Here is a 13,781-nt window from a genome sequence, read left to right as displayed (position 1 = left end):
GTCCTAACCGACTTGCCAAAACTATAGTTTGTTAACAAGAAATTTGTGGAGTGGTTGAAAAACGAGTTTTAATGACTCCAACCTAAGTGTATGTAAACTTCCGACTTCAACTGTATATAGCCGACATGTTGCATCATAATGGGGAAAACATCATTTAAAAGATTGCATTTTATCCATCACACCAAGTAACAGGCTAGTGTGTGGGTTAACGCTAGCTGCCTATACCAGACCAGCCCACTTCTATAGGCTTCCTCTGCCTCACTGGTTGAGAGGGCAACTGTTAAAGCGCACATAGCAGACAGAGGAGTGCGTAATTCGCGTCTTCATTTAAGAGACACAGTGGCATTGGCAACGGAGGATTGAGGATTCTACTACGACTACACAGGAACTTCCGGTGTCTTTTACTTCTTTTTTTTAAAGGTGTTTTGGATTGGACCGGAACCAGCGCGTGAGAGAGAGAGAGAGAGAGATGGGGGACCGGCGCGGGAAGCTGGCGCTCCTCTCTCCCGGCGCACCGAAGCCCTCCGTCTCCAAGGAGGGAACATTCCAGCTGCGTGTGATCTTTCTGGACAACAGCGAGCGTGTGTTTGAGGTCAAGGTAAATCAAAGCAATTCTATCAATGTATGTTATGTTTAGGTTACTGTAAAAGACAACAGTCCAAGTGCTTGTAGCCTTGATAAGAAAATAATAGGACTTCGCATTGGTGAAGCAATTACCAGAAACATATGACACATAGCAGTTGTTTTTACATATCTATTTAGTCTATATAGGGTTAATAATAATAATAATTAATAATAATAATATAATATAATAATAATAATAATAATATAATAATAATTATATAATAATAATTAATCATTTAGCAGACGCTCTTATCCAGAGCGACTTACAGGAGCAATTAGGGTTAAGTGCCTTGCTCAAGGGCACATCGACAGATTTTTCACCTAGTCGGCTCGGAGATTAGAACCAGCGACCTTTCGATTACTGGCACAACGCTCTTAACCACTAAGCTACCTGCCGCCCTATATATACTTATACTCATAACCCATGACAAGATGGAAAATATTTATAGCGATGTGTGTGTATGTGTGTGTATGTGTGGGGGCTCGTTTCCTCGCGGTGTTGTCCTTGTAAAGTAGCCCTTATTCCTGGTCCCATTATCTGCGTGCATGATTTCTCTCTCAGAGCGTGCTGGTGACCGGAGCCTCGCGGGCCTTTACTGCCTCTCCCCTGAGCCATGGAGGGAGGGAGGGAGGGATGGAGGGAGGAAAGGAGGGACGGATGGAGGGAGGGAGGGAGGGATGGATAGAGGGAGGGAAGGGAGGGAGGGAGAGTGGAAAAGAAAAGAGAAAGACCCCTGCTGTGTGTTTTGGTTAGGAGGTCAAGGGGGGGGGGGGGGGGGGGGGGGGGGGCAGAGAGAGAGTGTAAGAGAGAAATAGAGAGAAAGAGAAAGAGTGAGAGCGGTAAATAGAGAGAGAGAGAGAGAGAGAGAGAGAGAGAGAGAGAGAGAGAGAGAGAGAGAGATGTGAATAGCCTTGAGGATAGTGGTGTGTTGACAAGGAGAGGGGTGAGTAGTAGCCCATTCTTCCAGTGAGTTTGAGTTGAGTACCCCCATCCTCTCTTGCCCCCAATAGCCAGCCTCTCTGCCCCCAGGTTGAAAGAACTATTAGCGGCCTGGACACAGAGAGAGAGGGGTGGATGATATATAGTCCTACCATTCAAACATACTAGTGACTAGAGATTAGAGTTTGTGTGTGTTCAGCACCAAACCCACTACACTCCCTCTCTCTCCGGCCAGCTGACGGCTCTAAATCGGTAGTTTGATAGCCTAGTTGTTGAGAGTGTTGTAAGGGCGGACGTTAAAGGTTGTTGATGACCGTTTATGGGACGGTTTTCCTTGCGCCTCGCCTCGCGGTCCCATAATGACACAGTAATGAGAGGATACACGCGCTCCCCCGTCGTGTCAGCAGGTCTAAAAACCGGGTTCGGTTGTGTCACTTGTGCAAGAAAACGACTCACTCTCACGCCTATCTCATCTCCTCCGCCAGCGGCACCGGTAATTAAGATTCAGACAAGAGCGGGATGGAAACAGCGTGTGACAGAACTGAGAACTCCCCTAAACAGTTGGGGCTGACGGATCCCAAAACAGAGACACAGTATTTTATCTACGTGCGTCGCTCTGACGCATTACGTCATGGGGTAGGCTGATCTGTAAATGAAAAAAACGAACTAACTCACTAGAGAACGACAATGATGAAAGATACGGAAAATTAGATATATGTTGTAAATTAGTTAACTATAGCCTATTAAATATATTTTTGGCCTATTTTTGGAATTGTTACATTTCACATAAAAGTTGTGGTAAAAAATAAATATAGTAGAATGCACCGAACGGGTTTATACTATGGCACGCCTGTGAATAATCTCTTCTAGAAAAAGAAAATAATCGCTCACAAGCTGTTTCAGCACCATGGTCAGCTCCATCAACGGGTCCCTCATCAAGCCCTGCTAGCCTAAAGCACTAGATTTAGATGTTGCCTTTATTTAAGCAGGTAAATCATTGAGAACACATTCTCGTATATTACAATATCCACCGTACCGAGATAAAGCAATAAACCGAAAGCAAAAATGTCTTAACAACAAACAACATTATCGTGATTCTTATCTCAACCTTTTACCTCGTTGGTAACTGATGACTTCCTGTCTCTTCCTATCTCTCCACCACAGCAAAGGATCCTGGGATGTGACTTCTTCAACAAGGTGTGTGGCCACCTCAAGCTGCTGGAGAAAGAATACTTTGGACTGGAGTTCAGACACCACTCTGGCAGCTATGTAAGTTATAGACATCACTCTGTAACCTACTAGACAGAGAGGTAAGTGTAACCTACTAGACAGGGAGGTAAGTGTAACCTACTAGACAGGGAGGTAAGTGTAACCTACTAGACAGGGAGGTAAGTGTAACCTACTAGACAGGGAGGTAAGTGTAACCTACTAGACAGGGAGGTAAGTGTAACCTACTAGACAGGGAGGTAAGTGTAACCTACTACACAGGGAGGTAAGTGTAACCTACTAGACAGGGAGGTAAGTGTAATCTACTAGACAGAGAGGTAAGTGTAACCTACTGGCCAGGGAGGTAAGTGTAACCTACTAGACAGGGAGGTAAGTGTGACCTACTAGACAGGGAGGTAAGTGTAACCTACTAGACAGGGAGGTAAGTGTAACCTACTAGACAGGGAGGTAAGTGTAACCTACTACACAGGGAGGTAAGTGTAACCTACTAGACAGGGAGGTAAGTGTAACCTACTAGACAGGGAGGTAAGTGTAACCTACTAGACAGGGAGGTAAGTGTAACCTAGTAAACAGGGAGGTAAGTGTAACCTACTAGACAGGGAGGTAAGTGTAACCTACTAGACAGGGAGGTAAGTGTAACCTACTAGACAGGGAGGTAAGTGTAACCTACTAGACAGAGAGGTAAGTGTAACCTAGTAAACAGGGAGGTAAGTGTAACCTAGTAAACAGGGAGGTAAGTGTAACCTACTAGACAGAGAGGTAAGTGTAACCTACTAGACAGAGAGGTAAGTGTAACCTAGTAAACAGGGAGGTAAGTGTAACCTAGTAAACAGGGAGGTAAGTGTAACCTACTAGACAGAGAGGTAAGTGTAACCTACTAGACAGAGAGGTAAGTGTAACCTAGTAAACAGGGAGGTAAGTGTAACCTACTAGACAGGGAGGTAAGTGTAACCTACTAGACAGGGAGGTAAGTGTAACCTAGTAAACAGGGAGGTAAGTGTAACCTACTAGACAGGGAGGTAAGTGTAACCTAGTAAACAGGGAGGTAAGTGTAACCTACTAGACAGGGAGGTAAGTGTAACCTACTAGACAGGGAGGTAAGTGTAACCTACTAGACAGATAGGTAAGTGTAACCTACTAGACAGGGAGGTAAGTGTAACCTACTAGACAGAGAGGTAAGTGTAACCTACTAGACAGGGAGGTAAGTGTAACCTACTACACAGGGAGGTAAGTGTAACCTACTAGACAGGGAGGTAAGTGTAACCTAGTAAACAGGGAGGTAAGTGTAACCTACTAGACAGAGAGGTAAGTGTAACCTACTAGACAGGGAGGTAAGTGTAACCTAGTAAACAGGGAGGTAAGTGTAACCTAGTAAACAGAGAGGTAAGTGTAACCTAGTAAACAGGGAGGTAAGTGTAACCTAGTAAACAGGGAGGTAAGTGTAACCTAGTAAACAGGGAGGTAAGTGTAACCTACTAGACAGGGAGGTAAGTGTAACCTAGTAAACAGGGAGGTAAGTGTAACCTACTAGACAGAGAGGTAAGTGTAACCTACTAGACAGGGAGGTAAGTGTAACCTAGTAGACAGGGAGGTAAGTGTAACCTACTAGACAGGGAGGTAAGTGTAACCTACTAGACAGGGAGGTAAGTGAAACCTACTAGACAGGGAGGTAAGTGTAACCTAGTAAACAGGGAGGTAAGTGTAACCTAGTAAACAGGGAGGTAAGTGTAACCTACTAGACAGAGAGGTAAGTGTAACCTACTAGACAGGGAGGTAAGTGTAACCTACTAGCCAGGGAGGTAAGTGTAACCTAGTAGACAGGGAGGTAAGTGTAACCTACTAGACAGAGAGGTAAGTGTAACCTAGTAGACAGGGAGGTAAGTGTAACCTAGTAGACAGGGAGGTAAGTGTAACCTACTAGACAGAGAGGTAAGTGTAACCTAGTAAACAGGGAGGTAAGTGTAACCTAGTAAACAGGGAGGTAAGTGTAACCTACTAGACAGAGAGGTAAGTGTAACCTAGTAAACAGGGAGGTAAGTGTAACCTACTAAACAGAGAGGTAAGTGTAACCTAGTAAACAGGGAGGTAAGTGTAACCTAGTAAACAGGGAGGTAAGTGTAACCTACTAGACAGAGAGGTAAGTGTAACCTACTAGACAGGGAGGTAAGTGTAACCTAGTAAACAGGGAGGTAAGTGTAACCTACTAGACAGAGAGGTAAGTGTAACCTAGTAGACAGGGAGGTAAGTGTAACCTAGTAGACAGGGAGGTAAGTGTAACCTACTAGACAGAGAGGTAAGTGTAACCTAGTAGACAGGGAGGTAAGTGTAACCTAGTAAACAGGGAGGTAAGTGTAACCTAGTAGACAGGGAGGTAAGTGTAACCTAGTAGACAGGGAGGTAAGTGTAACCTAGTAAACAGGGAGGTAAGTGTAACCTAGTAGACAGGGAGGTAAGTGTAACCTAGTAGACAGGGAGGTAAGTGTAACCTACTAGACAGGGAGGTAAGTGAAACCTACTAGACAGGGAGGTAAGTGTAACCTAGTAAACAGGGAGGTAAGTGTAACCTAGTAAACAGGGAGGTAAGTGTAACCTACTAGACAGAGAGGTAAGTGTAACCTACTAGACAGGGAGGTAAGTGAAACCTACTAGACAGGGAGGTAAGTGTAACCTAGTAAACAGGGAGGTAAGTGTAACCTACTAGACAGAGAGGTAAGTGTAACCTACTAGACAGGGAGGTAAGTGTAACCTACTAGACAGAGAGGTAAGTGTAACCTACTAGACAGGGAGGTAAGTGTAACCTACTAGACAGGGAGGTAAGTGTAACCTACTAGACAGGGAGGTAAGTGTAATCTACTAGAAAGGGAGGTAAGTGTAACCTACTAGACAGGGAGGTAAGTGAAACCTACTAGACAGGGAGGTAAGTGTAACCTAGTAAACAGGGAGGTAAGTGTAACCTACTAGACAGGGAGGTAAGTGTAACCTAGTAGACAGGGAGGTAAGTGTAACCTACTAGACAGGGAGGTAAGTGTAACCTACTAGACAGGGAGGTAAGTGTAACCTAGTAAACAGGGAGGTAAGTGTAACCTAGTAAACAGGGAGGTAAGTGTAACCTAGTAAACAGGGAGGTAAGTGTAACCTAGTAAACAGGGAGGTAAGTGTAACCTAGTAAACAGGGAGGTAAGTGTAACCTACTAGACAGGGAGGTAAGTGTAACCTAGTAAACAGGGAGGTAAGTGTAACCTACTAGACAGAGAGGTAAGTGTAACCTACTAGACAGGGAGGTAAGTGTAACCTACTAGACAGGGAGGTAAGTGTAACCTACTAGACAGGGAGGTAAGTGTAACCTACTAGACAGGGAGGTAAGTGTAACCTACTAGACAGGGAGGTAAGTGTAACCTACTAGACAGGGAGGTAAGTGTAATCTACTAGACAGGGAGGTAAGTGTAACCTACTAGACAGGGAGGTAAGTGAAACCTACTAGACAGGGAGGTAAGTGTAACCTAGTAAACAGGGAGGTAAGTGTAACCTACTAGACAGGGAGGTAAGTGTAACCTAGTAGACAGGGAGGTAAGTGTAACCTACTAGACAGGGAGATAAGTGTAACCTAGTAAACAGGGAGGTAAGTGTAACCTACTAGACAGGGAGGTAAGTGTAACCTACTAGACAGGGAGGTAAGTGTAACCTAGTAAACAGGGAGGTAAGTGTAACCTAGTAGACAGGGAGGTAAGTGTAACCTACTAGACAGGGAGGTAAGTGTAACCTAGTAAACAGGGAGGTAAGTGTAACCTACTAGACAGGGAGGTAAGTGTAACCCACTAGACAGAGAGGTAAGTGTAACCTACTAGACAGGGAGGTAAGTGTAACCTACTAGACAGGGAGGTAAGTGTAACCTACTAGACAGAGAGGTAAGTGTAACCTACTAGACAGGGAGGTAAGTGTAACCTACTAGACAGGGAGGTACGTGTAACCTACTAGACAGGGAGGTAAGTGTAACCTAATAGACAGGGAGGTAAGTGTAACCTACTAGACAGGGAGGTAAGTGTAACCTACTAAACAGAGAGGTAAGTGTAACCTACTAGACAGGGAGGTAAGTGTAACCTACTAGACAGGGAGGTAAGTGTAACCTACTAGACAGGGAGGTAAGTGTAACCTACTAGACAGGGAGGTAAGTGTAACCTACTAGACAGGGAGGTAAGTGTAACCTACTAGACAGGGAGGTAACTGCTGAGAGAAATACTTTATACTGTGTTTGATTGGAGTTCAATTGAATAGAAGTCTGTCCTGTTTGTTTCTTATTCCAGGTGTGGCTGGAACAGTTGAAACCTCTAGCCAATCAGATCAAGAGTAAGTCTGTGTGATTGAGTAGTAGTAACTGAGTGAGAATATGTATACACATTTCTTTTGAATGTGGTTAATCTCTCTCCCTCTCCCTCCCTCTCCCTCTCAGACACCAGTGATCTGTTCTTCAGATTCATCGTCAAGTTCTTTCCTCCAGACCCAGGGCAGCTGCAGAGAGGACTCACCAGGTGTGTGAGTGTGTGTGTGTGTTAGTGACGTGCCTTCCCCAGATACATTAGTCAGTGATAGTGTTTCTATCAGTAGAGGGTCTCTCACTAGGGCCATCGTCAGTGATAGTGTTTCTGTCAGTAGAGGGTCTCTCACTAGGGCCATCGTCAGTGATAGTGTTTCTATCAGTAGAGTAACACTCACTAGGGCCATCGTCAGTGATAGTGTTTCTATCAGTACAGGGTCTCTCACTAGGGCCATCGTCAGTGATAGTGTTTCTATCAGTAGAGGGTCTCTCACTAGGGCCATCGTCAGTGATAGTGTTTCTATCAATAGAGGGTCTCTCACTAGGGCCATCGTCAGTGATAGTGTTTCTATCAGTAGAGGGTCTCTCACTAGGGCCATCGTCAGTGATAGTGTTTCTATCAGTAGAGTATCACTCACTAGGGCCATCGTCAGTGATAGTGTTTCTATCAGTAGAGGGTCTCTCACTAGGGCCATCGTCAGTGATAGTGTTTCTATCAGTAGAGTAACACTCACTAGGGCCATCGTCAGTGATAGTGTTTCTGTCAATAGGGGGTCTCTCACTAGGGCCATCGTCAGTGATAGTGTTTCTATCAGTAGAGTATCACTCACTAGGGCCATCGTCAGTGATAGTGTTTCTATCAGTAGAGGGTCTCTCACTAGGGCCATCGTCAGTGATAGTGTTTCTATCAGTAGAGTAACACTCACTAGGGCCATCGTCAGTTATAGTGTTTCTGTCAGTAGATGGTCTCTCACTAGGGCCATCGTCAGTGATAGTGTTTCTATCAGTAGAGTAACACTCACTAGGGCCATCGTCAGTGATAGTGTTTCTGTCAGTAGAGGGTCTCTCACTAGGGCCATCGTCAGTGATAGTGTTTCTATCAGTAGAGGGTCTCTCACTAGGGCCATCGTCAGTGATAGTGTTTCTATCAGTAGAGGGTCTCTCACTAGGGCCATCGTCAGTGATAGTGTTTCTATCAGTAGAGGGTCTCTCACTAGGGCCATCGTCAGTGATAGTGTTTCTCCACAGTAGAGGGTCTCTCACTAGGGCCATCGTCAGTGATAGTGTTTCTATCAGTAGAGGGTCTCTCACTAGGGCCATCGTCAGTGATAGTGTTTCTGTCAGTAGAGGGTCTCTCACTAGGGCCATCGTCAGTGATAGTGTTTCTATCAGTAGAGGGTCTCTCACTAGGGCCATCGTCAGTGATAGTGTTTCTCCACAGTAGAGGGTCTCTCACTAGGGCCATCGTCAGTGATAGTGTTTCTATCAGTAGAGGGTCACTCACTAGGGCCATCGTCAGTGATAGTGTTTCTATCAGTAGAGGGTCTCTCACTAGGGCCATCGTCAGTGATAGTGTTTCTGTCAGTAGATGGTCACTCACTAGGGCCATCGTCAGTGATAGTGTTTCTATCAGTAGAGGGTCACTCACTAGGGCCATCGTCAGTGATAGTGTTTCTGTCAGTAGAGGGTCTCTCACTAGGGCCATCGTCAGTGATAGTGTTTCTATCAGTAGAGGGTCACTCACTAGGGCCATCGTCAGTGATAGTGTTTCTATCAGTAGAGTAACACTCACTAGGGCCATCGTCAGTGATAGTGTTTCTCCACAGTATTCTTATCCAAGGTCAACCAGTGACCCCTGCACCTGCAGTAAGGGAACATGTTCAGGATCAAATGGTTCCAACTTGTTGCAAACATACAGTACCAGTCAAAAGTTTGGACACACCTACTCATTCAAGGGTTTTTCTTGTTTTTACTATTTTCTACATTGTAGAATGATAGTGAAGACATCAAAACTATGAAATAACACATATGGAATCATGTAGTAACCAAAAAAAGTGTTAAACAAATCAAAATACAGTGGGGAAAAAAAGTATTTAGTCAGCCACCAATTGTGCAAGTTCTCCCACTTAAAAAGATGAGAGAGGCCTGTAATTTTCATCATAGGTACACGTCAACTATGACAGACAAATTGAGAGAAAAAAATCCATAAAATCACATTGTAGGATTTTTAATGAATTTATTTGCAAATTATGGTGGAAAATAAGTATTTGGTCACCTACAAACAAGCAAGATTTCTGGCTCTCACAGACCTGTAACTTCTTCTTTAAGAGGCTCCTCTGTCCTCCACTCGTTACCTGTATTAATGGCACCTGCTTGAACTTGTTATCAGTATAAAAGACACCTGTCCACAACCTCAAACAGTCGCCAACCAAACTCCACTATGTCCAAGACCAAAGAGCTGTCAAAGGACACCAGAAACAAAATTGTAGACCTGCACCAGGCTGGGAAGACTGAATCTGCAATAGGTAAGCAGCTTGGTTTGAATAAATCAACTGTGGGAGCAATTATTAGGAAATGGAAGACATACAAGACCACTGATAATCTCCCTCGATCTGGGGTTCCACACAAGATCTCACCCCGTGGGGTCAAAATGATCACAAGAACGGTGAGCAAAAATCCCAGAACCACACGGGGGGACCTAGAGAATGACCTGCAGAGAGCTGGGACCAAAGTAACAAAGCCTACCATCAGTAACACACTACGCCGCCAGGGACTCAAATCCTGCAGTGCCAGACGTGTCCCCCTGCTTAAGGCAGTACATGTCCAGGCCCGTCTGAAGTTTGCTAGAGTGCATTTGGATGATCCAGAAGAGGATTGGGAGAATGTCATATGGTCAGATGAAACCAAAATAGAACTTTTTGGTAAAAACTCAACTCGTCGTGTTTGGAGGACAAAGAATGCTGAGTTGCATCCAAAGAACACCATACCTACTGTGAAGCATGGGGGTGGAAACATCATGCTTTGGGGCTGTTTTTCTGCAAAGGGACCGGGATGACTGATCCGTGTAAAGGAAAGAATGAATGGGGCCATGTATCGTGAGATTTTGAGTGAAAACCTCCTTCCATCAGCAAGGGCATTGAAGATGAAACGTGGCTGGGTCTTTCAGCATGACAATGATCCCAAACACACCGCCCGGGCAACGACGGAGTGGCTTCGTAAGCATTTCAAGGTCCTGGAGTGGCCTAGCCAGTCTCCAGATCTCAACCCCATAGAAAATCTTTGGAGGGAGTTGAAAGTCCGTGTTGCCCAGCGACAGCCCCAAAACATCACTGCTCTAGAGGAGATCTGCATGGAGGAATGGGCCAAAATACCAGCAACAGTGTGTGAAAACCTTGTGAAGACTTACAGAAAACGTTTGATCTGTGTCATTGCCAACAAAGGGTATATAACAAAGTATTGAGAAACTTTTGTTATTGACCAAATACTTATTTTCCACCATCATTTGCAAATAAAATCATAAAAAATCCTACAATGTGATTTCTGGATTTTTTTTTCTCATTTTGTCTGTCATAGTTGACGTGTACCTATGATGAAAATGACAGGCCTCTCTCATCTTTTTAAGTGGGAGAACTTGCACAATTGGTGGCTGACTAAATACTTTTTTTCCCCACTGTATATATTTAGATTTTAGATTCTTCAAAGTAGCCATCCTTTGCCTTGATGACAGCTTTGCACACTCTTGGCAATCTCTCAACCAGCTTCATGAGGAGACGGAATCTAAAACAAAAATCCAGAAAATCACATTGTATGATTTTTAAGTAATTCATTTTCATTTTATTGCATGACATAAGTATTTGATCACCTACCAACCAGTAAGAATTCCGGCTCTCACAGACCTGTGAGAGCCAGTCTCCAGACCTGAACCCAATAGAACATCTTTGGAGGGAGCTGAAAGTCCGTATTGTCCAGCGACGGCCCCGAAACCTGAAGGATCTGGAGAAGGTCTGTAAGCAGGAGTGGGCCAAAATCCCTGCTGCAGTGTGTGCAAACCTGGTCAAGACCTACAGGAAACGTATGATCTCTGTAATTGCAAACAAAGGTTTCTGTACCAAATATTAAGTTCTGATGTATCAAATACTTATGTCATGCAATAAAATGCAAATTAATTACTTAAAAATCATACAATGTGATTTTCTGGATTTTTGTTTTAGATTCCGTCTCTCACAGTTGAAGTGTACCTATGATAAAAATTACAGACCTCTACATGCTTTGTAAGTAGGAAAACCTGCAAAATCGGCAGTGTATCAAATACTTGTTCTCCCCACTGTATATCTAGCTGACCCAGGGTGTACAGTATATCTATCTATCTGACCCAGGTGTCTTCTCCTCTGTGCCAGGTATCTGTTTGCTCTCCAGATAAAGCAGGACCTCTCTACAGGCAGTCTGACCTGTAATGACAACAGCGCCGCCCTGCTGGTCTCCCATTTACTGCAGTGTGAGTCAAGCCTAATCAGTTACACCTAGAGAGGGAACAGAAGCCAACGGGCCGAAATCAGTGTTTTAGTTTTCTGTTGTAAAATATATATTTTTATGTTTTGCTATTGCACAACCCTGCCATTCACTGTTTAGATAACATGTATTCCTCCATAACTTGCTACATTTGCACACACTGTATATATATTTTCTGTTGTATTTTTGACTTTATGTTTTGTTTACCCCATATGTAACTCTGTGTTGTTGTTTTTTATCGCACTGCTTTGCTTTATCTTGGCCAGGTCGCAGTTGTAAATGAGAACTTGTTCTCAACTGGCTTACCTGGTTAAATAAAGGTGAAATAAAGGTGAAATAAATAAATAAAATTTAAATAAATCCTTGGATTATAGCCGTAACTCAAGCCTCAAATTAACCTACCTGAAATGACTGACTTATTTGCTGTGTGTGTTTGTACATATGCCTTTGTGTGTGTGTGTTCCTCCATATGTGTGCGTCAATGCGTGAGGCATGCATGTGTGCTTCCGTCCGTGCACGTGTGCTTCCGTCCGTGCACGTGTGCTTCCGACTGTGCACGTGTGCTTCCGTCCGTGCACGTGTGCTTCCGACCGTGCACGTTTGCTTCCGACCGTGCACGTGTGCTTCCGACCGTGCACGTGTGCTTCCGTCCGTGCATGTGTGTATGCGTGTGTGTTGTGCAGCAGAGCTGGGAGACTACGAGGAAGAGTTGGACATCCACCATCTAGAGCTGAAACAATACGTTCCTAACCAGGAATACCTGGACCACAAGATCATGAAGTTCCACAGGAAACACAGGTAAGCACTTAGCATTAGCATCTACTGTCACTGCCATAGAGATCCTATGGTCCCTGTGGAAGCGCTTCCTTTGCATTAGCATCTACTGTCCCTGCCATAGAGATCCTATGGTCCCTGTGGAAGCGCTTCCTTAGCATTAGCATCTACTGTCACTGCCATAGAGATCCTATGGTCCCTGTGGAAGCGCTTCCTTAGCATTAGTATCTACTGTCAATGCCATAGTTATCAGGGTTTAAAATTACATTTTGGTCCACCAGCCACTGTGGCAGGTAGATTAAAAAATCTACCAGCCACTCAGATTTTTTACCAGCCATTTTTTCTGCTTAAAATACACCAACAAAACACAAAAGAAATGGAGGAGCATGCTTTGTAAAGTTCCTAAAACAAGAAATGTATTACTAGTAAGAAATAATGTGGCATATTGTTTAATTTCATTTTTTTGTATCACAGATGAGACAAAACATTTCACCTGCCCCTTTAAGTGCGGGAGGTTACCGTGGTAACACGACTGCAGTCATGTTTGTGCCTATGAGATTGAAGTCTTCTCTTCCCTAGCAGTTGAAACTCAAACATTGAAAAACAGCCTAGCTGGTGAACAAAACAATGTAAATAGCCAAGAAACACAAGGACAAAGTCTCACTTCACTAGACTTTAGCTTCAAGTAAATTAGACCAACTTTTATGCCTGTGTTTAGCGCTTCTAAAAATGCACCTTTCACTCAGCTCTTCAAGTGCGCACGGCCCCCCCCCCCCCCAACGCCAGGCAGTGTTGCAGCGTGAGGTGAAATAGACTTTATAGGATTCGTAGTTCTTTGACTTTGTGCGATTAATTTACCAGATATGAAACAAAACGGCAGAAATACTTTGAAGACAGCTACTGCAGCATTTATTTGACTATACATGTGATCATACTCGACAATTTCTATTCACAAATGCGAGTGAAATGCTCGCACTGTGGGAACCCTGACCACCAGCCAACGTGGCTGGTGAAACAGACATTTGACCTGCAAATAGGTAAATCACTTCAGGTGGGTTAATTTGACCTGCAAGTTAGGGCTGTAATCCAAGGGAATGGAATAAATGTTATCTACACAGCAAATGGCATGGTTGTGTACACAATTAGCAAAACGTTAAAAAAATGTAGTTTACAACAGAAAACCAAAAACACTGATTTCTTATTAGACAAGTTCCCTGCCTGTTTCGGCCCGTTGCCTTCTGTTCCCTTTCTACCTGCAGGTGGCGGGTGTTCATTTTAGGCCCTGATAGAGATCCTGTGGTCCTTGTGGAAGCACTTCCTTAGCATTAGCATCTACTGTCCCTGCCATAGAGATCCTGTGGTCCTTGTGGAAGCACTTCCTTAGCATTAACATCT

The 13,781-nt window shown here is 44.1% G+C and overlaps 1 protein-coding gene across 1 annotated transcript in view; it reads left to right on the top strand.

Annotated features, from left to right (window-relative positions):
- Positions 1-469: 469 nt before the first annotated feature.
- LOC311114967 (FERM domain-containing protein 7-like) overlaps positions 470-13,781 on the top strand; it is a gene marked incomplete at both ends in the record, with an annotated part of 23,671 nt that continues 10,359 nt past the window's right edge. Inside the window, 6 exons of the mRNA XM_084190186.1 lie at positions 470-598; positions 2,729-2,833; positions 7,093-7,135; positions 7,239-7,317; positions 11,501-11,598; positions 12,296-12,410. Coding sequence (XP_084046312.1) covers positions 470-598; positions 2,729-2,833; positions 7,093-7,135; positions 7,239-7,317; positions 11,501-11,598; positions 12,296-12,410 — 569 coding nt within the window. The remainder of the gene's footprint in view (positions 599-2,728; positions 2,834-7,092; positions 7,136-7,238; positions 7,318-11,500; positions 11,599-12,295; positions 12,411-13,781) is intronic.

The sequence above is a fragment of the Coregonus lavaretus genome, assembly GCF_964263955.1.
Source record: "Coregonus lavaretus genome assembly, contig: HAP1_SCAFFOLD_249, whole genome shotgun sequence".
Lineage (NCBI taxonomy): Eukaryota > Metazoa > Chordata > Actinopteri > Salmoniformes > Salmonidae > Coregonus > Coregonus lavaretus.
The sequence above is the reverse complement of the archived record's forward strand: the minus strand, read 5'-3'. Positions and strand labels throughout refer to the sequence as shown.